At 40.8% G+C, this 27,356-nt stretch overlaps 1 protein-coding gene across 1 annotated transcript in view; it reads right to left on the bottom strand.

Moving 5' to 3' along the window:
• Positions 1–27,356, bottom strand: part of Elapor2 (endosome-lysosome associated apoptosis and autophagy regulator family member 2) — a 165,659-nt gene that overhangs the window by 66,159 nt on the left and 72,144 nt on the right. Inside the window, exon 2 of the mRNA XM_038315483.1 lies at positions 16,640–16,760. Coding sequence (XP_038171411.1) covers positions 16,640–16,760 — 121 coding nt within the window. The remainder of the gene's footprint in view (positions 1–16,639; positions 16,761–27,356) is intronic.

Here is a 27,356-nt window from a genome sequence, read left to right as displayed (position 1 = left end):
AGGCATCCTACAGGGAGTCAACAAACCCTGGCAGATTAAGTTGAGGCAAGACTAAGCTCCTCCCCTCTGCATCAAGACTGAGCAAGGCATCCCACCATAGGCAATGGGGTCCAAAATGCCAGTTTATGCACCAGGGGTAAATCTGGACCCACTGCTGGGCCCCCCTCAAATAGATCAAATTACACAACTGTCACCCACATGCAGAGGGCCTAGTTCGCTCCCACGCAGGCTCCCCAGCTGTCAGTCTAGAGTACATGAATTCCCAAGAGCTTGGGTCAGCTCTCTCTGGATTTCCCCATTATGATCTTGACCCCCCCCCCTTTGAGCATAAAAATCCTCCTTCCTCTCTTCGACTAGACTCCTGAAGCTCGACCCAGTGCTTGACCGTGGATCTCTGCATCTGCTTCCATCTGTTACTAGACGAAGGCTCTATGATGACAGTTAGGGTTTTCACAATCTGATTGCAGAAGGCCAGTTCAGGCACCCTCTCCACTATTGCTGGGAGTCTTAGCTGGGGTCCTCCTTGCGGGTTCCTGGGAATTTCCCTAGCACCAGTTGCTCCCTAATTCCATAAGGGCTCCTTCTATGAAGACATCTCTTTGATTGTTCTCCCACTCCATCCCTCCCCCAAATAGAACATCTCATTCTCTCATGTTCTCATCCTCCATCCCCACTCCTCTACCACTCCCACGCTCAGTTTACCCAGAAGATCTCATCTATTTCCCCTTCCCAGGGCAATCCCTGTGATCCTCTTAGGGTCCTCCTTGTTACCTAGTTTCTCTGGAGCTGTGGACTGTAGTCTGATTATCATTTGCTTTACATCTAGGAACACTTCTGAGTGAGTGCATACCATGTTTGTCTGGGTTACCTCACTCAGGATGATTTTGTTTTTCTAATTTCAACCATTTGCCTGAAATTTCATGATGTCATTGTGTGTATAGCTGAATAATACTCCATGGTGTAAATGTATCACATTTTCTTTATCCATTCTTCAGTTGAGGGGCATCGGGGTTGTTTTTGGGTTCTGGCTACTACAAATAATACTGATATGAACATAACAGAGCAAGTGTCCTCGTGGTATAATTGAGGATCCTTTGGGTATATCACCAAGAGTGGCTATACTGGGTCTTGAGGTAAATTGAAACTCAGTTTTCTGAGAACCTGCACTACTGATTTCCAAAGTGGCTGTAAAAATTTGCACTCCCGCCAGCAGTGGAGGTGTGTTCCCATCACTCCACACTCTTTCCAACATCTGTTCTCAGTGATTTTTAATCTTAGCCATTCTGGCAGGTGTATGATACTATCTCAGAGTTGTTTCGATTTGTATTTCCCTGATGACTAAGGATGTGGAGCATTTGATATTTTTCTATGGATAATTCCCTGTTTAGGACTATACTCGATTTTTTAATTGGATTATTTGGTATTTTAATGTCTAGTTCCTTGAGTTCTTTATATATTTTGGAGATCAGCCAAATGTGGGGTTGGTGAAGAACTTTTTCCATTTTGTAGGTTCTTGTTTTGTCTTAATGACAGTGTACTTTTGCCTTACAGAAGCTTTTCAAGTTTCAGGAGGTCCCATTTATTGATTGTTGCTCTCAGTGTCTGTGCTACTGGGGTTCTGTTTAGGAAGAGATCTCCTGTGCCAATGGATTCAAGGCTACTTCCCACTTTCTCTTCTGTCAGGTTCAGTGTAACAGGATTTATGTTTAGGTCTTTAATCCACTTTATCCAGCCACTTTCCAATTTGTATCCCCTTGTTCTTATTCATTGTCTTACTGTTCCAGCTAGAACTCCTAGTTCTATATTGAATAGATATGGAGTGGACAGCCTTGTCTTGTTCCTGATTTTAATGGAATTACATTGAGTTTCTCTTCATTTAATTTGATGGTGGCTGTCAGCTTGCTGTATATTGCCTTTTTATGTTTAGGTATGTTCCTTGTATTCCTGTCTCTCCGAGACCTTTATCATGAAGGGGTATTGGATTTTGTCAAAGGCTTTTTCAGCATCTAATGAGATGATCATGTGTTTTTTTTTCTTTCTATTTGTTGATGTGTTGGATTACATTTACAGATTTTCATATGTTGAATCATCTCTGAATCTCTGGGAATGAAGTCTACTTGATCATGGTGAATGCTTTTTTTTTTATTTTTATATGTCCTTGAATTCAGTTTGGCAGTATTTTATTGAGTATTTTTTGCCTCAATGCTCATGAAGGAAATTGGTCTGTAATTTTCTTTCTTTGTTGCGTCTTTGTGAGGTTTGGGTATCAGGGTAATTATAACTTCATAAAAGGAGTTTCTGTTTCTACTGTTTGGAACAATTTGACGAGTATTGGTATTATCTCTTCATTGAAATGTTAGTAGAATTTTGTGCTGAAACCATCTAGCCCTGAGCTTTTTGGGGGGATGGGAGACTTCTATTGATTGCTTCTATTTCTTTAGGGGTTAAAAGTCTATTTAAAGTATTTAATCAATAAAAATTAAAAATAAAAATAAATAAAGTATTTATCTGGTCTTGATTTAGCTTTGGTGTGTGGTATCTGTACAGAAAATTGTCCATTTCTTTTAAGTTTTCCAATTTTGTGGAGTACAGGTTTTTGAAATATGACCTGATCGTTCTCCAAATTCCTTCAGTATCTGTTCTTCTGTTCCCCCTTTCATTTCTTATTTTGTTAATTTAGAATTAGAAAAGATTCTTTCTTTGATTTTGTTGAATATATTTTCTATCCCATTGAGCTGGAGTTCTCCTTCTGTCCCTATTACTCTTAGGTTTGGCCTTTTCTTGATTTCCCATATTTTTTGGACATTTTGTTTTAAAACTTTGTTGGATTTAATGTTTTCTTTGACCAATGAATTTATTTTCTCTATCATAACTTTAACACCAGAGATTCTCTCTTCCATTTCTTGCAATCTCTTGGTTATGCGTGCATTTGTAGTTCCTGTTCATTTACCCAGATTTTCCATTTTCAGAATTTCCTCGGTTTGTATTGTCTTTATTGTCTCTATTTCAATTTTCAAGTTTTGAACTGTTTCCTTCATCTATTTGATTGTGTTGGGTTGTTTTTTTTTTTTTTTTTTTTTTTTGGCTTTCTTTAAGGGATTTATTGATTTTTCCCCTTTTTTGTTTTTTTTCCCTTGATTTCTTTAAGGGAATTTTTCATTTCCTCTTTTAGAGCCTCTATCATCTTTATAAGATTATGTTTAAAGTCGTTTTCTTCTGCTTTATCTGCATCGGGATGTTCAGGCCTTGCCGTTGTAGAACCACTAGCTTCTGGTGGTGCCATATTGCTCCTTTATGTTGTTGAATGTGTTCTTGCGCTGGCGTCTACCCATTTCTTTGTCCAACTGGTATAGTAGTGTCTGTGCCTCCAGGGCCACTGATGCCACTGGTGGATGGTTACATTTGTGGGGCTAGTGGAAGATGTGGATTACAGGGTCTAATGGGCTGGGGGTGGTAGAGCAGCTTGCCCACAGAAGTCTTGCCTGATGACTGGCTAGTGGAGCTGCAATGGGGGAATGCATTTATTTTTGCTGTTTTCACTCTAGTTATTTCATTACTAATGTTTTCTGGACCATAAACAGCAAGAGTAGCTTTAAAAGAATTTTCAATTCGCTTGTTTAGTGAGATATTGACAAGACACTGAGCCTATGGAATCTTATTACAGGCATCAAAACAATAAGATTAATTTAAGCAGTAAGCACTTTTAAGTATTTAGCATTTGATAGACAACAATTAGGCACCAGGGGTGTGGTAGCAAATAGGAAGATAGAATCAATTCTGTCTCTATGTTCACAGAGCTGCTATACTAGCCTAGTCTTTCTCAAAATCAATTATAGTTACATCTCATCTCTTTGAGCCTAAACTCATTATAAAGCCCATCTCCTATGTCAAACCAAGTTAATATCTAAGCAAAAATAGTTACGTATTTATGGGGAAATGCTAAATCTAAATTCAAGAAGCACTAGCATAACTATTTTTCTTTAACTGATTAGTCTCAGTTAGTAAAATAAATATTGTCAAAGTCATAGTCATCATTTTCTCTGTACAAGGAGACCTTTGTAACTTTTAATAATGGCCCCTACTGATAAAGGGCTGAAGCAGGGACCTCACAACTAGTTACAGGACCCGAAAGAACACTTAGCTGCCACTTCTCATTTAACCCATGGATTATCGCCATCAGATAATCAATGCTTGAATGGTCACCCAGGTTTCCAATCATAATTCTCCTAGGAAAATGAGAAGAAGGCATGTCTGGGGGAAATGAATAGCATTCCCGGTCCAGCATGCCTTGCTTCTGTCTGTCCTCAGAGCCAGCGATGAGGTCAGCACCTGCCCACTCTCACTTTCAGATCGTACCTGTGCAATTCCTAGGCAGAAAAAAAAAAAAAAAAAAACAGTACTTTCTCTCATTCTGCAATAACGAAAGTGCCGTAGGAGGAAGCCAAGTCATTACAATGAAACAGGCCACTTTTTACCCTGTCTGTGATTCACAGGAAGCTGGCTCCCCTTGGCTTAAAGAAAACCCTTGTTCCTTTTAACTAGCAACAGTCCTCTTATCGTAAGGAGACATTTTCCTCCAAGGAAGACTGGCAGCGACTGCCAATTGCCTATTATGTTCGATCTAGGTAGAATGAGGGTTGTGGAAGACAACTTATCCAAATTCTGTAAGTAGCATTTATTTTCCTAAGAATAAATGGACAAAAGCATTAACAAGCGTCATTAGTGTTACACTATAATTTAGAAGTCATTGAGTTTAAGGCATGATTTGATCACAGAAAACAATGAATCTATGATACCTAATCAGTCATCTTTTATCCAGATGATCAAAAGACTTTTGAGACCTTGTGGCTGTTCCAGGTGTAATAACATGGACCCTGAGGGTTCTCATTCGCATCTGTGTCTGCATCTGCATGGCACTGCCTGCCTATTCAGACATCTCTGCAGGCTCTCCCAGCAGACTATGCAGCAGAATTAAGCCCTGCTTTATGAGATGTAAAGCTTTCACCCTTGAAGCCAGAGGATTTCACTACAGCTGAACCAAGAAACCATTTATAGGAAAAGGGACAGCATTAGGAAAAGCTTTGCCTTGGAAGTCAAAAGACTTAAGTCCTAGGTCTAGCATGGCCACAAGGCTACTTGAAGCAATATGTGGAGTTACTGTGCAAGCAGGAGCTACACAATTAAATAACCAGGACTGAATTCTCAAAGTCAAATCCTACCAATGATAACATCTAACTTTCCATTAAGATAAAGTGTGGCTCACACAGCTAGAATATCTACATTTTTAGTTGTGTACTCCTTAGAGAATAAAAATTTTTACCTCTCACTGTGTAAAGTGAAAGTTAGTCAAGAGATCCACAAAAGATATGCTAATACGGCCAATTCTGGCGGACCTTTCAACTGCCATTCTAAGACTATTTAGTGAAAGCATTGCCTCTGATACCTGAAAACTGATTCCCAGAGCACATCTCCTTTCACACATTCTCATACGGTCATTCGGGTAGAATTCCTGAACTACAAGAAGACTGGTCAACCAGGAAAACAGAGAGATGTTAAAACCACAGGCAATCCTTTTAAAACTAGGCAAAGGTAGTTTTTTCATCTTTAAAAAACAATAAAAAAATACAAATGTGTTCTACTGTGATTTACTGACTTTGGTATTTTATTGGGAAATGGAAAAGTCCCAGTTCATTGAGAACAAGATGACCTAAAGTTCAGAAGAAGAAAAAGAGACAGAAAAGGAGGGAAGGAGGTACGGAGGAAGGGAGGGAGGGGAGGAAGGAAGGAAGGAGAGAAAAAGAGAGAGGGAATAGCGAAGGTTACAGGAAGAAAAAGTTCCGAGTACTTGAGTAACCAAAGGTGGCAGATAACCTGTGTGTGAAGTTGTTTTTCTCAACTTCTGGTTATGTCCTAACACTCTGGCTCTCAGCACTCTGAACTTCTCGTCCTTGGAAGGTGCCTGCCATCCTCTACCTCCTGAGAGTCTCTCCAACCTTACTGCAGGTTTTAGAGCCAAGTTCCCTCCCTTCCTTATGGGACCTTTGATTCTGATAAGCTTCCTTAACCACAGTCCCCCTCAAATACCACTAAAGCCAATGACCTGACTACCGTTCTCAACAGTTTCTTTTTATCTCATCTCTCAAGGCTGGTATCCACTCCAGCCTCTCACCTGCCACTTGTGGATTCCTGAGCACACTCAAGGTCCAGGTCCCACCTAGAAATGCATATCAGCATTCCTACACCAAGTTTGCTAAGAACAACGTGATTCTGTCTTGACGTACACACAGTGAATTCTTACAAGTCTTAATAGGTATTTGTGTTTCACCAACAAAAACAATGCCCTGCCAGACTCCGAGTTAGGGACACAAATGATTCCGTTGACAGAGTACGGTAGTATTCTAGACTCTTCTTAGGAATCATGAGAGGATACCAGCTGTCTTCCAAGAGCTTATTCTATGTTGGCAAAATAAAATTCTCAATGAAGAAATTCTGTAGCTGAAAACTCTGCTTATTTTTCTTGATATTTGCTAACTAAGGAAAGCATATTATACATATAAACCACTGATATGCTAGGCACAAACTAGTCAAACTAACCAGCTTCCTTCTGCATATGAGGACGTAACTACAAATGTTCTTAAAGTCCTACATGCTTTCTGGAAAATGACTATAGATTAAAAAAAATAAAGTCTACAGAGAGGTTTAGCCAATTTAAAGGGCCCACAAAGAAATACATCTGAGTCTTTACATCCCGTCTTCTAAAAATCCCATTTTATCTCTCCTGTATATCCATTTTACCAAGGAGTAGACATTGGCAGAACACATACTCCTAACGGAGGGTTGAACAATGATCAGGGGTGCGCTGTACCATGCTCCAAAGGGGCAGCCCCATGGGGTTGAGAAGATGGTCTCAGTGGTGGGATCTTGTCTGGTTTGAGACTGGGCAGTCATGTGCACAGTGTCACAGACTCCGTGAGTTCATGTGTGAATCAGTCGTTTTGTGTTTGGAAGATGCCATTTTCTTGGAGATATCGCCCACCTTTATCCCTTAAAGTTTTTCTACCTCAACCTTTCCACACAGATCCCTGAGTCTTGAGAGGAGGAATTTGAGAAAGACAAATCAATCATTTTTCCAGAGGTAGGCCAACACAAAACAACACAAAATGAACTGTGTGTGTATGTGTGCGTGTGTGCGATCACACACATGATTGTGTATATACACATGCATTTTTAATTTGTTTGGTATTTTTGTCTTACTGATTTTTTTCTTAGTTGGTTTATCTGTTTTGAGGTTTTTTTTATTTTTTGTTTCTTTCTTTTTTGAGAGAAGAATGAATATGAAGTTGGGTAAGAAGATAGGGAGATCTCAGAGGAGTTGGAGGAAAATAAAGGGTATGACCAAATAGATTTTAATAGAAATTTTTAAATATGAGAAGAAGGTAGTTGAGGAGTTCAAATGATTAGTGTCAGATCTCAATTCTGAGTGTGACCTAACTGTGTCTCCTGGCTTCAGTTCAGTTCCCCTTCTGTTTAAAAGGGCGCAGAAGACACAATAAAGATTGATTGGGTCGGGTTTTTTTCCTTTGGTTGTTTTGATGACTAAATGAATTTAAGTTATGAATATTTAACATTTAAATTTGTGCCCACCATACAACAAAGATAATTTATTCTGAATACTGCAACTATTATTCCTACTCAATTATACTACTTAGTTATGACTCCAGACAAAACAGATTATATAGTTTAGCTCACCACTCCTGAACCTGTCTTCAGGTCAGAGTCCATTGTCCTTGGCACGACACAGGAGAGGACTGTGACATTCATTAAAATCTCTGTCTTGTGCACATTACCCTCAAAAGCTTGCCCTGCAGCCCTCACAGAAGACTCAGGAAAATCCACACCCATTCCACTCAGCATGTATACATATACATTTATATTGTGTGTGCATTCTATGCTATATACATATATGTACACACATATATAATCAGGCAGAAGAACTTTAGAATTCACTTCAGAGGACCTTAGCAAATTAGCATGGCTGGTACCAAATGTATGGAGCTTAAATCTCATCACAGCCTGAAATCAGGATACATGTTCCCCACATGAACCAATGAGAAAGTAACAGTTCTCCATGTTGCTCAGCTTGTGACTGATAACTCTGAACTTTAAGTTTACATCTGCTTCTTTCTTTTGACTCCCCCTGAGTGCCTTCTCTCCTTGGCGAGGTCATCCTACCTAATACAGGTCCCCTTCCCTCCTCTTTTGCAGTAGCTTTATTTACTTCTCTCTCCCGAAACAAAAATCTCTGGAGGCATGGCTGTTTTCATTGTTTTATATCCTCTTGTCAGTAAACATGAAAAATATCCAAAAATGTCTTTTCACTGTATGAATTAAAGCTCAACAAAAATTGTGGGGTACTTTTCTCAAGGACAAATTAGTTTCAGAACTGAGACTAAGCTAAATATCAGCTGTAAAAGGTGATTATCAAAGCACCAGAAGGCTGTAGAAGAAATCTATAAGAAATTACATGAAATGCTGAAATCATAGCATAACTATGTATAAACTTTACTGTTTTCAAGCATGATGTTTTTCTCTAAGATCTAATGGATATTTGCAAAATTCAATTGCACATATGTTATTTAAAGTGGTTATGTGATATACATGTACCAGGTAAAATATTGAATCAAGCTAATTAACATATCTCTGACTCCAAATAATTGGTGTTTGCTTTTCCTGACCAAATGAAACATTATGCAGTTTTACTAACATATTCCAATTCCATTTGCTGCTTCTGTTAGTTCAACTGGTTTAGATATCACAAGTAAGAACGAAGTGTTTGTCTTTCTGCTTCAATAGTGCCCTTCAATTTCACTGAGTATAATGACTTCCAAGACCATCCATACTTTTCAAAATGACATAATTCTTAACTTTTAAACGACAGTATGGATAGTATACATAGTCAACATTTTCTTTAATTTGTTGCTGTTGTTTGCTTCTGTTTTTGAAACAGGATCTTACTCTGTAGCCTAGGTGGCCCTGGAATGCTTGTGTAATCCAGACTGGCTCCAGATTCATGGAAATCTGCCTGCCTCAGCCTCCCAAGTACTGGTACCACACACATGAACGATCACATCTTGCCTTCCATTCATTAGTTAAAAGATGTATGTATGTGTGTATGTATGTATATATGTATGGGTGTATGGATGGATGGATGGATGTACATGTTTCTGTGGGGGGGGGGGTACATACATCTTTATTCATACATGGAAGCCAGATGAGGGTATGAGGTGCTCTCTTTGAGTCTCTGCTTTACTTCTCTGAATCAGGTGTCTCTCTGAACCTGGGGTTCGTGTTTTCCCAGCTAGGGGCTGAGATCCTCATGCCTCTGCATGTGTATCTAGCTGCAACTGAATAGGATAGAACACTCTGCAATTATCTCTTAAGTCCATCCAGCCTATAGGACTGTTTAGATTTACTTTTCCCTAGTGGCTTTCTTTCAGGATAGCTTTTCATTACTATAAATGGGATACGGAAGTCTCCTACTATAATCGTATTGCTTATATTTATCTCTTCAAATATGTCAATGCTTGCTTTATATACTTGGGTGCTCAGATATTGAGTATATTTATAATTTTTCCATTTTTCTGTTGTACTGACACTCATAATTATGCTGTGATCTAGCTCTCTGGTTTTCTCTCACATGCATGAACACACAATTTTCTCTTTGCTTCGACAAGTAAGTGAATATCTGTCTAATATAATAGTATCCCTTAAGAATCATTAGCGGGGGCTGGAGAGATGGCTCAGCGGTTAAGAGCATTGCCTGCTCTTCCAAAGGTCCTGAGTTCAATTCCCAGCAACCACATGCTCACATCTGTAATGAGGTCTGGTGCCCTCTTCTGGCCTTCAGGCATACACACAGAATATTGTATACATAATAAATAAAAATAAATTTAAAAAAAGAATCATTAGCTTTGAGTCTTAAAATAGATTTGGGAGAAACATGAGAAAAATATGCACCCAACAAAAATGAGTATTAATTTACAACCAATCACTGAAAGATCAAAATATAAGCATACTTGTATAAAAGTTATATCTCATTAAAACCACATTAATTCCTCAACTTCTATATGAGAAATACTAAAGGAAACTACACACGTGTTTATTACTTATATGATACATCTTTATATACATATTTTTCATGTGTACTTGATTACATATGTTCTATGTGCCATATAATTCTATGTGCTATTGAATGAGTTATATAATATCAATAGTGAAGCACAAGGTTAAGCAAAGTTGACAAGTTAAAAGTGATTTGGTAGTTACATTCTGAATGAAATATCTTGAATAGTCATTCTCGATTAGAAAAATGATGTACTTAAGGCTATTCTTGAAATTATGGGTTTGAAAATATTTGAAAGAGTAAGGAATAAATGATGTATTCCATCCCAACCAAAAAGCATGAGAATATAAAAGAAACAGATGTGTTCATTTCTTCCTCAGTGATTTAGACCTATTTAAAATATGTAATGGGAAAAAAAAACACCTCTCTTCTCCATACCATCTCCCAGGAGACCCAGGCCCTCACTCTTTACTTCTAAGGCTTGGTTTGAAGCCAAAAGGCCCTGTCTACAGGGTGTGTGGTTGCAGCAGAAAACTGCTCAAAGATAACCCCTATTTTTGACAATATAAGACCATCAAAGATTTAAGAAGTACTTTAGAAATCCTACTGACTCAAGGATAAAAGAGGAAAATGAGCCAACAGTGGAGAAGTAGCAGGGCTTAGAGAGGGCTGCGGCCTCTTGTTCTAAGCCTGGGATAAAGAGCACAGTGGTTCAGGAATGGCATGCTACCTGCAAGACTCTGGTGGTGAATTCTGCCTAGAGATAACAGACTCAGCACCAGAGCCTTGGGAGAAGCACCCAAGCTCCCAGCAAGTGAGCTGGGGCTTTTGCGGGAATTACAAAGCCATAAGAACACCTTGGTGTCCAGTGTCCGGTGCAACACTAGGGAACTGCAGAAAAGACAACACAGACTGGACTAGGGTCATCAGCAGAGGTCTCTCCCTGCCTTTCCAGGGCCCTGCAGCTTTGGAATCACATATACCCCAGGGATTCAACATAACAAAAGCTGATATACCACTGCTCCTTAGCCTCTCTTGGGAGAGCCTTGCAACTTGATTCCAGGTAGTTTCTAAAAAGCAAGTATATAGTGGAGTTAACCCAATTTTTTTTTCAGAAAAGTTTACAGTTGATGCATGAATATTCCTCAGAAAAGGCCTCCTTTACTGCCCCCTTTGCAAACAGGAAAAGATCTATGTGATTATATTCTTGAAGAATGTATAACAGTTTCAACAAAGGCCAAAATCTGGGTTTGCTGCTATTTTGAAATACTAGGATCTGAGAAAATCAATCCCACATAACCACTGCTGTAAGTTCCCTTAACTCACTTGAAGTTGTCATGTTCCATTTTTTAATTGTTTTTTCTTTTCTGTTTGAGCCAACTTCTGGATGACAGCAGAGTTGAAAGAACCCTAGCCACATCTGCAGTGAAGAGAAGCTAACTCGGGGGCTGGAGAGATGGCTCAGAGGTTAAGAGCACTGACTGTTCTTCCAGAGGTCCTGAGTTCAATTCCCAGCAACCACATGGTGGCTCACAGCCATCTATAATGAGATCTGGTGCCCTTTTCTGGCATGCAAGCATACATGGAAGGAATGTTGTATGCATAATAAATAAATAAATGAAATATTTAAAAAAAAGAGAAGCTAACTCTGGAGTCAGATATATGTTCAGTGGAGTCTTAGATCTACCACAGACAGACCTCACAGGAGTTACTGCATGGCTGTAAGCCTCCTTTTTCCTGCCAGTGAAAGAGAGGATTGTTACAGCTAACAAACTCCTAATCTGAGAAGCCGAGATTCTCCCAGACCTGAATTTTCTGGGTTTGTTGACATTATACCACAGAAGAACATTCTTCAGCATTGCTTCCCGCAACAGTTTTTAGTATTCCATAAAAGTAATTACAGGTGAGGTATATAAGATAAGATACATATGAAATACAAATGAATTAGGTGTTTAGACTAGAGTCCCATTCCCAAGGAGCCTCATTATGCATATGCAAATATTCCAGAGATAATCAAGGACAGGATGGGATAATAACATACAGCTCTAAGCACCATGTCCATCACAAGGTCCCAATAAGAAATAATCATTAGAGTTGGCAATAGGAATTCCCACTGAAGACTGGGAATGTGCAAGCAATGTGTCTAATATGGTATGACTGTGCTTCTTAGTTAATTGTGAGCTTTGAAAGACAAAGCAAATCTGTAAAGCAAAGGACATTGTCACTAAGACACAAAGGCAGCCTACTGACTGGGAAAAGATCTTCACCAACCCTGCAACTGACAAAGGTCTGATCTCTAAAATATATAAGGAACTCAAGAGACTAGACGGTAAAATGCCAATTAACCCAATTAAAAAATGGGGCGCTGAACTGAACAGAGAATTCTCAACAGAAGAAGTTCGAATGGCCAAAAGACACTTAAGGTCATGCTCAACCTCCCTAGCTATCAGGGAAATGCAAATCAAAACAACTTTGAGATATCATCTTACACCTGTCAGATTGGCTAAAATCCAAAACACCAATAATAACCTTTGCTGGAGAGGTTGTGCGGTAAGGGGTACACTCATCCATTGCTGGTGGGAATGCACACTTGTGCAACCACTTTGGAAAGCAGTGTGGCGGTTTCTCAGGAAATTCGGGATCAACCTACCCCAGGACCCAGCAATTCCACTATTGGGAATCTACCCAAGAGATGCCCAATCATACAACAAAAGCATATGCTCATCTATGTTCATAGCAGCATTATTTGTAATAGCCAGATCCTGGAAACAACCTAGATGCCCTTCAGTGGAAGAATGGATGAAGAAACTGTGGAATATATACATGCTAGAATACTGCTCAGCGGTAAAAAACAATGACATCTTGAATTTTGCAGGCAAATGGATGGAAATAGAAAACACTATTCTGAGTGAGGTAACCCAGACCCAAAAAGATGAACATGGGATGTACTCACTCATATTCGGTTTCTAGCCATAATTAAAGGACATCGAGCCTATAAATTTGGGATCCTTGAGAAGATAATAAGAAGGTGAACTCCCAAAAAAAGATATAGTAATCCTCCTGGATATTGGAAGTAGACACGATCGCCAGGCAAAATTGGGAACTTGAGGGTTGGGCGAGACTGGCCAAGGGAAGATGGGGAGAGAAAAATGTGAAGGGGAGAACGGGGGGGGAGCTCAGAGGAATGGGGTGCTTGGGATATAGGGTGGATATGGGAGCAGGGAAGCATATATCTTAATTTAAGGAGCTACCTGAGGGTTGTCAAGAGACTTGACCCTAGAGGGGTTCCCAGGTTTCCAGGGAGACGCCCCCAGTTAGTTCCTTGGGCAGCTGAGGAGAGGGAGCCTGAAAAGGCCAGTTCCTATAGCCATACTGATGAATTTCTTGCATATCACCATAGAACCTCCACCTGACGATAGATGAAGAAAATGACAGAGCCCCACATTGGAGCACCGGACTGAGCTCCCAAGGTCCTGATGAGGAGCAGAAGGAGGGAGAACATGAGAAAGAAAGTCAGGACCGTGAGGGAACCTCCAGCTGGCGACAGATGGGGAAGGTGACTGAGCTCCACATTGGAGCACTGGACTGAGCTCCCAAGGTCCTGATGAGGAGCAGAAGGAGCGAGAACATGAGGGAGAAAGTCAGGAACGTGAGGGGTGCGTTCACTCATGGAGACGGTGGGACAGAACTAAAGGGAGATCACCAACTCCAGTTGGAATGGGACTGATGGATCAAGCGACCAAACCCGTCTCTCTGAATGTGGCCAACAGCAGGGGCTGACTGAGAAGCAAAGGACATTGGCGCTGGGCTCTGATTCTTCTGCATGGACGGGCTCTGTGGGAGCCTTCTCAGCTTGGTCGATCACCTTCCTGGACCTGGGGGGAGTTGGGAGGACCTTGGACTTAGCATAGAGTGGGGAACCCTGATGGCTCCTTGGCCTTGAGAGGGAGGGAGGGGAGGTATGGGTGGAGGGAAGGGGAGGGAAGGGGGAGAAAGAGGGGAGGGAAGGGGGAGGAGGGGAGGGAGGGGGGAGGAGGAGGGAAGGAGATGGAAATTTTTAAATATAAAAAAAAATAAACCATGAGAAAAAAAAAAGGAAAAAAAAAAAAAGAAAGAAGAAGCAAAGAAATCTAAGGCTAAATCAACAATTGCCAGAAGATTTGTGCGTGTGTTGTGTGTGTGTGTTGTGTGTGTGTATATGTATGGGTGTGTATGTGTGTGTTTGTGTGTATGTGTGTGTGATGTGGGAGCACTTACAATTTCAGATAGAAGCTGGTATAAAAATGTCCAATCTAAGCCGAGCGGTGGTGGCACACGCCTTTAATCCCAGCACTCGGGAGGCAGAGGCAGGCGGATCTCTGTGAGTTCGAGGCCAGCCTGGTCTACAAGAGCTAGTTCCAGGACAGGCTCTAAAAAAAAAAGCTTCAGAGAAACCCTGTCTCGAAAAACAAAACAAAAAAAAAAAAAAATGTCCAATCTACCATGTATTATTTTTAAATAAGTATCATTTTCAAGGTATATTATGATTAAAAGAAACCTGACTATTAAGATTTCTGGAAAACTTTTCTTTTTTTAAGATTTATTTGTTTATTATGTATACAACTTCTGCCTCCATGCATGCCAGAAGAGAGTACCAGATCTCATTACAGATGGCTGTGAACCACCATGTGGTTCCTGGGAATTGAACTCAGGACTTCTGGAAGTTCAGCCAGTGCTCTCAACCTCTGAGCCATCTCTCCAGCCCATTGAAAACTTTTCTTACTAAAGAAGCAAAATCATAACTTTACCTATGAAATGTTACGAAAATACTGACTGGAAAATGTCTCTGCAACATTCAAGTAGAAATCACTCCTATTTGTAACCAAATTAGGAGCCCTTGGCTATCACATGCAACTCACAGCAAACTGATAAATCCTAAAAATATGACTTCCAGCACAAGAAAGCCCTGATTTAGAACGACCCCAATTCCCATGGTGTAGAGTCCTCCACTATAGTACATTTTAACCTGGACAGCCAGGGCTGGCCCAAACCAGCACACTTCCTATTCAGGGAGTAAGCATTTAGAATAGTTAACACAGTGTCTACAAATAAGGCTGGTTACAAGGAACCAAGAAATTAAGCCCCAGGGTAAAAAGCACTGGACAAAACCAATACAGATTTTGTAGGAAACAAATGGTCACTAAGTCAATTACATCATTGTTCCCCGGACTGTCTCCCTTTAAGGACACTCTGCTCTCATTGAGAACAGGTCCTGTCTGCCAGCGACTGTCAATACACCAGCCTAGTGGCACTTCCTTCTCTCTTCACCCCAGTGTCTCTTCTGACTCTTGCTAGATCCACTGACCCCTGGGATTCTCGGGTATCTCTGCATTTATTTAAAATCAGTTACCAAGAACTAAAGATGATTTTTTTTCACATTTTCTTCATACATTGAACTACTTCAGTCTCTATAGTATCTACTGCTGGTGGTTAGCTTTTTCCAACTCGTAATAGACGCACTGTATGAAGATGAAAGAATCAGCCACCCATTTAATAACTTGCTTATCTGTTTTATTCATTCGGAAACAGAAGCTTTATAGAAATAGCTTTTGGAAGACCACAAGAAAATTGAAGTGATTTCTCTGCCAGGTCTAGAAACCAAGGCCACGGTTGGTCTATTTCACTGTATAAACACCAAACAAAAATATTTTAGAAGGTAATTTATAAATAAAAATAAATTTGATGGTATCTCTCCATGTTAATTTAAGAGGTTGAATTACAAGTCTTCTAATCTCCAGAAGACAAGATATTATATGTAATATTGGAAATACTAGTCTCTACAAGTTACACTTAAAATTATTACATTAAACTATTTCTGTGGCCAATAAAAAGGAATCCATTGCAAGAAGAGATCTATGGGGCATGGTGAAGATGAATGGAAAATATATGATTATCCTTAATAACAACTTAAAAGTTATCGCTTCAAGAGGAATTCTAAGTGATGCATCCTTTATCAAATTTAAAAGTATTTATGTTAAAACTAACAGAGAAAGTCTGTCACTCTTCTCTCCATAATTTCGAATAATAGAATAAATAGATTTAAAAAATAACATCCTTTAATATTGCCCATGTCTCATCAAGCCCTTCAGACAGAGGGACATAAGGTCCTGAGAAAGACCCAAGAGTAAAGGCACCGACTGCCAAGCCTGGCGAACTGAGTTCAATCCCCAGGAATTACTTGGTGGAACTAGAGAGTCAGCTCTCCCATGGTGTCCTCTGACCTGCATCTCCATTCTATAGCACACCTGCTCCTCCATGCACACTCGCATACATAGATAGGCACAAACAAACAAACAAAAATAAAGAAGTACTAATAACTTGCTAAAGAAAGGTTCTGTTGTGTTTCTAGATAACAACACTATATATACATCGTTGCCTGGTCTCTTGTGTTCATTTTAATGGCATCTAGAACTGATATGATGAGTTTATGGGTTAAATCTGGAAAACAAATGGTCAAAAAAAAAAATCACAACATACTGCATTCTTTGCCTCTCACTGGGTCAGGCAGGCCAGAGCAATCCACTGCAGAATTCGGAATGGCGACCCTCCACCTGGAACCAGTGCTATCACATTCTGTGTATTCAAAGTGGTAATCTTTCTGCAAACAATCACAAAAACAAAGCCTTTGTTAGAGCCAGTTCTAACTGGTGACCTGGGTTTTCTCTATCATCCCAAATGGCCTCCAAGCCTACTTCCAAACTCTTCCCTCTCCTGGACTCTCCCCCACTCCCACCCTACCCACATCCGCAGTTCAGCAATCAAAACCACACCACGCAACGCAGAGAAGGCACTGAAGGTCTGGTGGAAAGAGGGCACTCAGCACTATCATTGTTAATCTGATAAAAGCCGACAGCACACGTCCCATGTCTCCTTCGAAGGTTTCTGAGCTCTGCGTAACTTACAGACATAAGGAAAGAACGGTGCAGGGAAGCCAGCGGCTGTCACTGTCTCAAGTGGCTCCGAGAAGTCAGTCACTTCCACTGACCTACTTCTCACGCCACTTAAAACTTAACAGAAGGTGTAATAACGAAACATTCAAACACTACTAAACAGCCACGACTTTTTAAAGCCACTCTCTGGGGCTTAATTCACACACACACACCCCTCAGCAGATGGCTATCCTTCAATATATAAACAGAACGTTTATTACAATTCCCCAGTTAAGATCCACTTTGGAATTCTTAAGGTGACTTCCTCTTTATATATATATTCCTTAGTTTGAACTGAGGAATCAGGACAAAATGTTACTGGAGCATTTCAGCCATGAGAGAAATTCCAAGTCTACTGTATCATAGTTTCATTTCTACACTCTTACCCTAGAGCTGGACCCAGGGCCTCTTACTTCCAGGGCAAGCACCCTGCAAGAAGACTGTGTCTCCATCCTTACCTGGTTGATACAAGCCAGTGTTCTGAATGTTGACTGTCTGCTTTCCATACCCATTAGCCTCCCTGACTATATGAAAGACAGACAAGAACTATCAACGAGCATTGCCACAGGGAAGGTGGGAATGGATATCATGGCTGCTGGTCTTCTCTTCTAGAATCTGCTTCAATCTGAATGTGCTAAGAAATTCCCCTAGTCATCAATTCTGGGCTCTTATGCTAACAGTTCTCTTAATTTATCTCTTTCCTTCCTTCCTTCTTTCCTTCCTTCCTTCCTTCTTTCCTTCCTTCTTTCCTTCCTTCCTTCCTTCTTTCCTTCCTTCCTTCTTTCTTTCCTTCTTTCCTTCCTTCCTTCTTTCCTTCCTTCCTTCTTTCTTTCCTTCTTTCCTTCCTTCCTTCTTTCCATCCTTCCTTCCTTCTTTTCTTCCTTCCTTCCATCTTTCCTTCCTTCCTTCCATCTTTCCTTCCTTCCTTCCATCCTTCCTTCCTTCCTTTCTTCCTTCTTTCCTTTCTTCCTTCCTTTACTGTAAGTAATAAGAATAATCCAGGCCACACTTTTGACAGTTTTCCCACCCCAAATTTCCAACAGAATGCTCCTAATTTCCGTCTTAATCCTCAGCAACACTGCTGTTGATATTTCTATGGCAAGTTACATACTGTAAGGCAATGCAGTCATTTTCTACTACATTTCTCACTTTTTACTGAGCATTCACTGAGAGTATTTTACATGCCATTTCCACCAATAATCTTCTTAAAGCAATCTAGGCTTTTCTCCTCAAAATTCCTCCAGATTTGACCCATCACACAATTCTAAAGCCGCCTTCTCACCTTCAGCTTTATGCTTGGCAGAATTTCCTCGGGTAAAGATCAAAAAAAATTTCAGTAATTTCCATGGCAGCGGTAACAAATTGCTACAGCCGTAATGGATTTTCCCATCGCTCTGTAGGCATTAAGTCCCAGGGCAGTAATCATGGGTCTGACCAAAGGCACATCAGACAGACATAGTTCTGTCTTGGCCATAGGTTGAACACTTCCAAGGTTAATTTTCTAAGTCATAAAAGCAACCTTTAATATAGTGGAAGAACAACCCTCTCTTGTCTTGGCAAGTCAGCCCTTGGGTGGGAGCTGTCGGACGCTCCCTGGTGGAGGCTGTCAGAAGCAGAAGGCTGGGGCCAGGTAGCCCCGCCCCCCTTGGCAACTTTTCAGCGCTCCAAGCTCTCCACAAGGAAACCCCACTCCAGTGGCAAAGAACACTGCAGGCACAGTTGGAGCTTAGCTTCCCCTTCAGGAGGTCTTGCTCGTCCCACCTGCTCCAGCTTGATCAAGCACGGAAACCTTGGGAATAGAAGTCCCTGAAAAGACCACACATTCTGCTGAACCTTTGCAAGCTGGTTGCTACTTCAAGGCTGTGGAAAGGCGGAACACTGAAACTCAAGAGTCAAAGTATCTTCAAGGTAGCTTTAGTCGATTAAGAGGCACCTATTGTCTTCCTCAACCTGACCCAACACCTAAGGTAATCATTAGGTAAATCCGGCCAATCAAAGGGTGAAAAATGCCATCATATAGTATCCAAAGACTATTACATAGTTTACTCCACTTTGCTGTAATGTGGCTGCCTAGTGCTTCCACCAATAAGTCGTGAAAATGTCCTGTTTTATAACCTCCTTTGTTCTGATACTATAAAACCTTCAACAAACTGTTACCACATTGGAACACAGAACTTGGGGTAACTATGTGTTCCTAGGTGATGGTCACTTACACTTATCTTCAGACAATACTATCTCTTGTCTTCTAAGAGTTGTACCCTGCTGCTGGGGCTCCACAGTTACCTACTGGCGATTACTCTGCAAGGTTTTATTAATCACAGACCTGTGAAAGTTGGGGACCAGCAAGACCACCACAGTAGAGACAAAAAAAATGCTTATGATTGACAGGAAGGAGGCTAAGCTATCTGGGGTTTCTGATTGAACATCCCTATTCGTGCTTTGTGCAGTCAAGCTTTATGTAAGGCTGGAAGTGGTAGAATTATAGTTGAGCACCGGGAAGCTGTGCCTTTCTTCTGACTATGTAAGTTGGCTGTTTCCCACCCCTTTGGGCTTGTCTAGGACCCTTTTCTCCTGTGCCCTACACACTGCTATTCAATATTAGAGCAATAAAAGCTTCTCCCAAATGCCTTTTGGCATACTTGCCTTGATCACGGGTGGAACATGTTGGGTGGCTATCCAAGGAGCAGACAAGACTCTGGGGTCTCCATCCTGGGCAGCAGCAGTGGCAGTGAGGAGAACATGAAAAATTCCAGACAGCCAGAAAGAGCTGGGTGCCCTGGACCCAAAGCTATAAGCGGTTAGATTAGCAGACAACTGAAGAGCTCCAGAGAGCAGTTGAAGGCAGAAATCACAAGAAGCTAAGGCTGAAGCACCCAGGAGGTCTTTAAGAGACAAGTGGAATTCAGATTATGAGTACGACAGGTCCTGGTCACTAAAAGAGTCTAAAAGTACTACCAAAGTTGAAGATTCAGGTGGACTCTAGCCAGTAGGTACTGGCACTCTGAGCCCAAAGCAAAACATCTCAACTTGACCACGAAGAGCAATAAGCCTCCAGCTCCGAAAGCTTGAAGCCATAAGCCTCTTTTATCCAAGGCTTAGAGCTATAAGCCTCTGGATCTAGAAACTTGTTTTCTCAGGCTCTGGAACTCGGGGTTATCAACTCTAAAGTTACTGCTTGCTTCTTGTCTCCCTATGGCTTTTATTGGTTAGCGTGAAGGACTCTCCTGCCATCCTGTGACAGTACTGCAAGGTGATATTTCCCAAGGAAGCTAGAAGAGAAAATCCATTCCTACCTTTTTTCAGCATGGGCTGGCATCCAGCATTCCTGGTTTGTGTCTGGATCACACTAGCCCCTGCTTTGTGGGGACACTGCCTCCTCCTGTGACTGCCTTTGAGCTTAACATCCACGCTCTATCTCAAACATTTCAATTTGTATGATTTTTCTTTCATGTAAAGGCAATGTTTACTGGTTCTAAGAATTACAGTCTGAGAATCTTTCTGTGTTTGCTTTTGCTTTACTTGAAAGGGTATCTCTGTGATATCTATGGAGTATAGCCCAGAGTGGCCAGGTATTTGCATAATGGCTTTCATACTTATCTGGTTCCCCGCTATTTGTATTCAGATGGCTTTCTTATTTCCATATCCCAGAAAGAATATCCTAAACTCTATGTCTAAAATTTAAGTTATTTCTTACCGTCCTTGCAAAATAATAATGCTATGAAGTAGGACATGAATTTCCTAGGCATCAATGCCTTTGAATCGAACAGGGAGGGCTCTCACTGACTCAAGTTGCCAGTCATGAGATGAGAACAGTGGTTAGTACCAGGAAACAGGGGCTTGTCTTCTAACTGTAAAGTTGAATACAATACGCTAATAGAGTTTCCTATGACTATTTCCCTCTATCTGCCACCTCTATGGCACCTAACAATTCTAAAGTTTTATAGATACTTATAGATACTGTTGTTACCAAATTCTGAGGATTCCAGCAGGAAGCATAATGTGTTTCTTTGTAATGTAAAAATATTGAAATGCAATCTCATGCAGCACTTGGTCCTTGAGAATTTCAACTGCAGTCTAAACTAGATGGATTTTTTTTCAAATTATTTAATAGACCATTTTATGTGAATTCATAACAATTTTAAGACTCCAGTCTTTAAATCCATCAAATTATTTAAAAGTGGTGTGGTGTAGTAAGATTATTGAAAAAAATTATATATACCCCCCAAATTCCATTTAGAGAACTGAATAATGAGGATCTCGGTCCATAAATGTTCCTATTAATAGAAACATTACAGAACCCCAACTACTTGATAAGCATTGATTTCTGGAGACTGGAGAAATGGCTCAGAGATTAAGAGCATGGTCTATACTTCTAGAGGACCAGAGTTTGGCCCCAACACCCACATGGTATCTCACAACCATGTAAATACTCCAGTTTCAGGGGATCCAGCACCCTCATCCAGCCTCCCTGGGCATCAAACAGGCACATGTACACATATATGTACACATACATCTATGCAAACACTCATATATACACATAAAATAAAAATATAAAAATCTTTAAAATGCCCTAGAAGTAAAGGGAAATTTTTAAAAGAGATAAAATCATTTTTCATGCAAATACAAAATTAATGCATGCAAAAGGTTTATGACTAAACTAGCAAGTCGAAGCCATAAAATATTGCTACCAGTTCAAAGGAGAATTCAAAGGGCATACAAAAATAAGTAACCAGGAAAATGAAAGGCATTTACTTATGCAAAGTGATAAAAATCCAGAGGGTAAGAATCAGTTGCATTCTAAAGACAAAACAGTTTCATTTCTGGGTAGAATATGCATTTCTGTAACTCACCATTATGAATTCTGGTAGTGACAGAGGAAGGTTCAGGGTCTCTGAAAACCCATCACTCAGAAAGGTACCCTTGCTAATCTTTTCTGCCTGTTTCAACACACTTCATAATTTTACCTGATGAGGGGAAATTGACAATTTTTCCAAAACTTCAGGCCTCCTAATAGTGTATCACTACACTGTGAGTCATAGAGCCTACTCACAGGCCACAGGCTGCAATCCAAAACCTAAAGCAAGAACGCACCCTGCTCCAGTGCTAAGGCTGTACCTATGCATACGTGTAGATACATTTCTGCAAAGCACAGGGTTCTACAGCATGGGGACATGGGGATACAGTCCCCAGCACACACAGGGTTCCGGGATCCTGGGAAATGTTACATGGAAAATCCAGCCCAAATGAAATAGGACATAGAATTAAAGGGAAAAAAATCATCTTTTCACAGATATAAGGACCCTTCCCGCATACACCATACATGTGTCACAAGGCAAGGTACAGGCTTAGACTCTCAAAGAAGTGCAAATTGGGTCATGCTCCATGGAAAACACAAAATGTAAGATATACTCAACGGACATTTGATTCCCACGGTATCTCCCCAAACCAAGTCATCGCAAAAATCCTCAAAGTGCTCACTGTAAACTTTGGGTGTCATTGTTCAAACTGGGTAAAACATTTACAGTTTGTATACATAGGCTACATATGTGATTTCTATTAAATCTCATATAAAAAAATAATGCCAATATATTGAAAACATGCCTGCATTACTTTTAAATTGACATTGTGATAGTCAACCTTCAGTGCCATAATGAAAGGCCAGATGATTCACTTATTTGTGTATGATGTATGTACACAAGAATGCATACATATGTGAGCCCACGCACCCACATGCTTACGCTGAAGGAGTATGTCTAACACCTTCTTCTCTTACTCTCTACCTTGTTATGGGAAACAGGGCCGTGAAATTTGCCCTCTGGGTGGGCTGACTGGCCAGCACACTCCTGAGAGTCACCCATTTCCATGCCCCATGCTGAACTAACACACATGCAATCACACATAGCTTTTGCCTCAGGTCTTCTTGTCTTTACTGCAAACACGCTTACCCACTGAGCCACCTCCCTATCCCAAGATCATTAACTCATAAAAAATTCATTTGGGCCCATAGTACTGAAGGTTCTGGTCTATGATGAATTGGCACCATCGTTTTGGGCTCATGGTGAGGCAGGATGTCAGTGTGGGAGTAGATTGTGGCACACCAAAGCAGCAGCAAGAAATGAGAGAGAAAAGGCCAGGTCCCATCAAAACCTCCAAAGGAATAGCTCCAATGTCTAAGGACCACCTTCCAAACTCCACTTCCTAAAGGTTACTCTACTTCTCAAGGGTACCAGCGTGGTGACCAAGCTTATAACATATGAACCTTGAAGAGACTCCAAGATCTAAACTCAAGAAGACAACATTTATCATATATATACGCATACATGTATATAGAATGGTTTTGTTATATATATAACTATACATAATGGTTTATACAATAATCTATATGTCATTTTAATATTATATATATATATATTGTACTAGATTTACTACCTGATATTTAATTATTAAATAACTATTACAGCCCTAAAAGCTACATGGGAGATTTAACATTATCTTCTCAATAAGCTTATGATTTTGTCAGTATGATAAATACACACACACACACACAGACGTGCGCGCGCACACATGCACGCACTCTCTCTCCTTCCAGGAAACCATAAAGAAGAAAGGTTTCAAGCGCAAGCACAGCACTGAAATCAGTGTGCAAGTAAACGCTCTATCTGATCAGAATTAGCTGTGAAAAATCCCATAACTTCCCGGAAGATACAGTGTTGTACCACTGCTCAATGAATTCACCGAAGCCAATTTTTCCTTAAACACTCTGTCAAACACCCATTCCTTAGAACTCGGGTAACTCCCATTCTTGTGGCCAACATTTCTAGAAAGATAAGAATTTCTAACGTTTACAATTGTATTTGACAGAGTATGTTGGCCGAGTTTACAAAAAATCGACTTCATGAGATGATGATTTCAGAGTTACGGGATGTCCTTGTGAGTCGGAACAGCTTGAAAAAGCAGCGAGAAGAGAGCCTGGAAGACAGGGAAATGCGCAAGTGTGCAAACTTTCACTCATTCCTTCTTGAGTGCCTAGCTTGACGGGTATCATAAGCAGGGTGTCAAACTGAAGACAAAAGGCCTGAGGGTGTGCTGTGAACTGCATTAACCTACAGCAGATTAATGGGCGAGGGGGTGAAGAACAAATGACTGAATGCAGCTGTTACTACGAGATTTTTTTTTTTCATATCAATGAACCAAAATGAAGAAATGAGCTCCTCGGTTTCTCTCTATTCTGTAAGCAATTTCAGAATTGCCCCTAAAGGATAAAGATACAGCAGAGACCACACTTTCTAGTTCAAAATAAATAGAACAGCAAAGAGGTCTTGGAGGGTGATCAGGGTATAAAACACTCACCATGCAAGCTCGAGAATCAGAGCTAAGGTCCCCAATAACCACATAAAAGTCAGGCAGCCGTGAGACAGGGTCCCTGGGAGTTAGGGGAAGACTAGGAAGCTGGACTAGCCAAATCAGCAAGCTCCCACTTCAGAGAGAGATCATGCCCAGGTAAAATAAAGAACAAACGAGAGAAAAATCTGATGACAGCCTAGTATGCCATATAGGCACACGAGTGCACACCCTCCCATGTGGCTGCACATCTTTACGTGAACATACCACAGACATACACACGTGCAAAATAAATGCATGGCAGAGGCAGTTCTCAGACTTTGAAGAAGAGAAAAAGATCGACAGTTGTAGAAACATGAGAGATGGGACAAAGAGAAGTGCGTGTAATTTATTTTCTCGGCGTCCTGTCTTCCTGTAAAGTTCCTCATCTTAATTTTCATGCAGAACATTGAGAGTTTCATTGTTTAATGAGACCGCTATTCCCCAAGAGTCCCTTAATGGAAGTGCTCAGCAAGCACCTGGCACACTTAGACAGTGAAAGGGGGTGGGGAATAGGAGACCGTTGTGCCTGCACAAGGGCTTCAACTCCAGTTCCGATGAGTGCGCAGACCTCCGCGTACAAAGCAAAAAAGACCAAAGCCTGCCAGCATTCAATGCTTGCACAACTGAGAGAAGTGCCATCAGTCTGTGTTAGCAAGAATATGAGCTCGGTGAGACTGCTCAGAAATATTTATTTTCAGATTTTTCTTTTATAAAAGGAACATGATGTTGCCATAGGAACCTATTGCTAAGTAAAGTAACATATAGCTGATCTATTTGGGACACATCCTTTTCACCTGTAGACACAATAATTTTTTTTAGAAAATATTTTTTGAAAAGTTGATGTTCTGAACCTGATTTTGATGGCTGTCTCCTTAAACAAGTCTCAACAGTTCACGATTATTTTTTTCTTTTAATTAGATACAGCTTTATTGAGCATCTAACGTGAGCCACTGTGTAAATGACAGAGATACAACCGGAAACAAGACTGTCAAGCATCTGTTCTCAGGGAGCTTACATCTGAATAAGAAGGGGAGGACATGGGGTTCCTTTCTTACAAGACCGAGAGCTTGTATGATGGGCCTCCTGTGGCCCATTTGGCGAGGTTCTAGGCGCAGAGGGGAACAGATCTAGATTCCCGTCTCATTTGTCTCTAAAATCACTAACTGTAAGATCCCAGGTAACTTGACAAGGCTCCCTTTAAGACATAAGAAGCAAAAGCTATGTTTCATTTGTTAGAGTCTTTATGGTCTTGATGAGGGGAAACCAATTATTTCAGTAACTGTGTGCCACCAGGCAAATTCTCAAAAGACGAATATTTGAAAACAAGACTGCCCATAGGGAAACTGAAGTCTAAAGGAGCTATCTTAAGCTGTGTTTAGTCACGGGATTTTTCAGTTTCCTCGAGAAACTGATAGGTACGCTATCTATAACATCAATTACCTTCATAGCAGATGCTAAAGAAAACAAAGCTAGAGCCTCATTTCTTTTTTAAGACCTAAGAATTGGAGAAATGGCTCTGCAGTTCAGAGTACTACTGTTCTTGCAGGAAACCCCATTTTGGTTCCCAGCACCCACATGGTGGCTCACAATCATCTGTGACTCAGGTTCCAGCAGATCCAATGCCCTTTTCTAGCCTTTGTGTGAACCAGGCGTGCACCTGGTACACACACATAAATGAAGCTAAACACTCATACACATAAAATAAAAATAAATAAAACTTTATTATTAAAAATACCCTTAAGACGATGCTATCTAATTGCATTCACTTAATTTGTTTGGACCTGCTCCCCCCAAAACCTGTAGAAGAATGAATTCATTTCTAATGGGAATTCAATGTAATACATGAGCGCATGTACTGTAAGCAAAAAAAAAAAAAAAAATTGGAAATGGCAGTAGATAAAGGTATCAACAAATACTAAAAAGCATTAGGTAAGCACTAAATTACTCATCAAAGCAAGAAACTCTAGAAGCTAAAGGCTACACAGGCTGTGAGTACAAGAAAGCTGAAGACTCAGCAGAGAGCATCAAATGCTGCAGGAATCGGAGGTGAGGGGTAGATCTGAAATCAGAAAAGCAGGTTGAAAGTGTTTAAGAATGTAGGCTCCACAGCGTTTCCTCCACAGGCAGACAAGAGGTTATTTCCACTAAGCTTGTAGAACTAGAACTTAGAGATGCGGACAGCAGGTGCAGCAGAAGAAGGGGACGGCACCCCCTGAACTGCTGAGCTCCACCATGGGGGCCCTTTCCCCTCACGGGAGCACAAGTCCAGATAACCGCACAGCATCCGTGTGCTTCCCCTCGGGTCTTCACCACGGAGCTGGGAGAACCACCTTCCGGCTGTCCCAAGTGTGATTTCAGAGTGACTTTCCCTACCGGCATTCGCTACAGCTACATTGCAGGGATTGTACACCTGCTTATCTTGATTGAGATTAGCGGAAATGTAATTTTATATACAAAATAGAGTGTTGTCAGTGATAATAACGCTGACAGCCTTTTCGGGACCCTATCTCAAAAACCAGCTATCTTTTTTCTCACTAGGATTTATTCACACAATGGCCCTGTATGGAGGCAAGGTCATCTATATGACACGCCCTTCTTTCAGTCATCCCGAGACCTGGATGCCCCCTCCACTTCCGCTCACATCCACCTGCCACACTCCGCAGTCAGCTGCCGAGCGAGCTTCTCATTATGGTATCATCCCTGCTCAAACCTCGCAATGATTTTCCACTGGCCTGGAGCTAAGTCCCTTAACCAGCATAGCTTCGTGGTTTTATTTTTCATCATTTTCTATCCTCTCCAAATTTCATTTCTAAGCCTTTTTTTTTTTTTTTGTATATGATGCGCCGAAACTGCAGGATCAAATACATCATACTCCTCCTTGC

This window comes from Arvicola amphibius, chromosome 18 (genome assembly GCF_903992535.2).
Source record: "Arvicola amphibius chromosome 18, mArvAmp1.2, whole genome shotgun sequence".
NCBI lineage: Eukaryota > Metazoa > Chordata > Mammalia > Rodentia > Cricetidae > Arvicola > Arvicola amphibius.
This window is presented reverse-complemented; position numbering and strand designations above follow the sequence as displayed.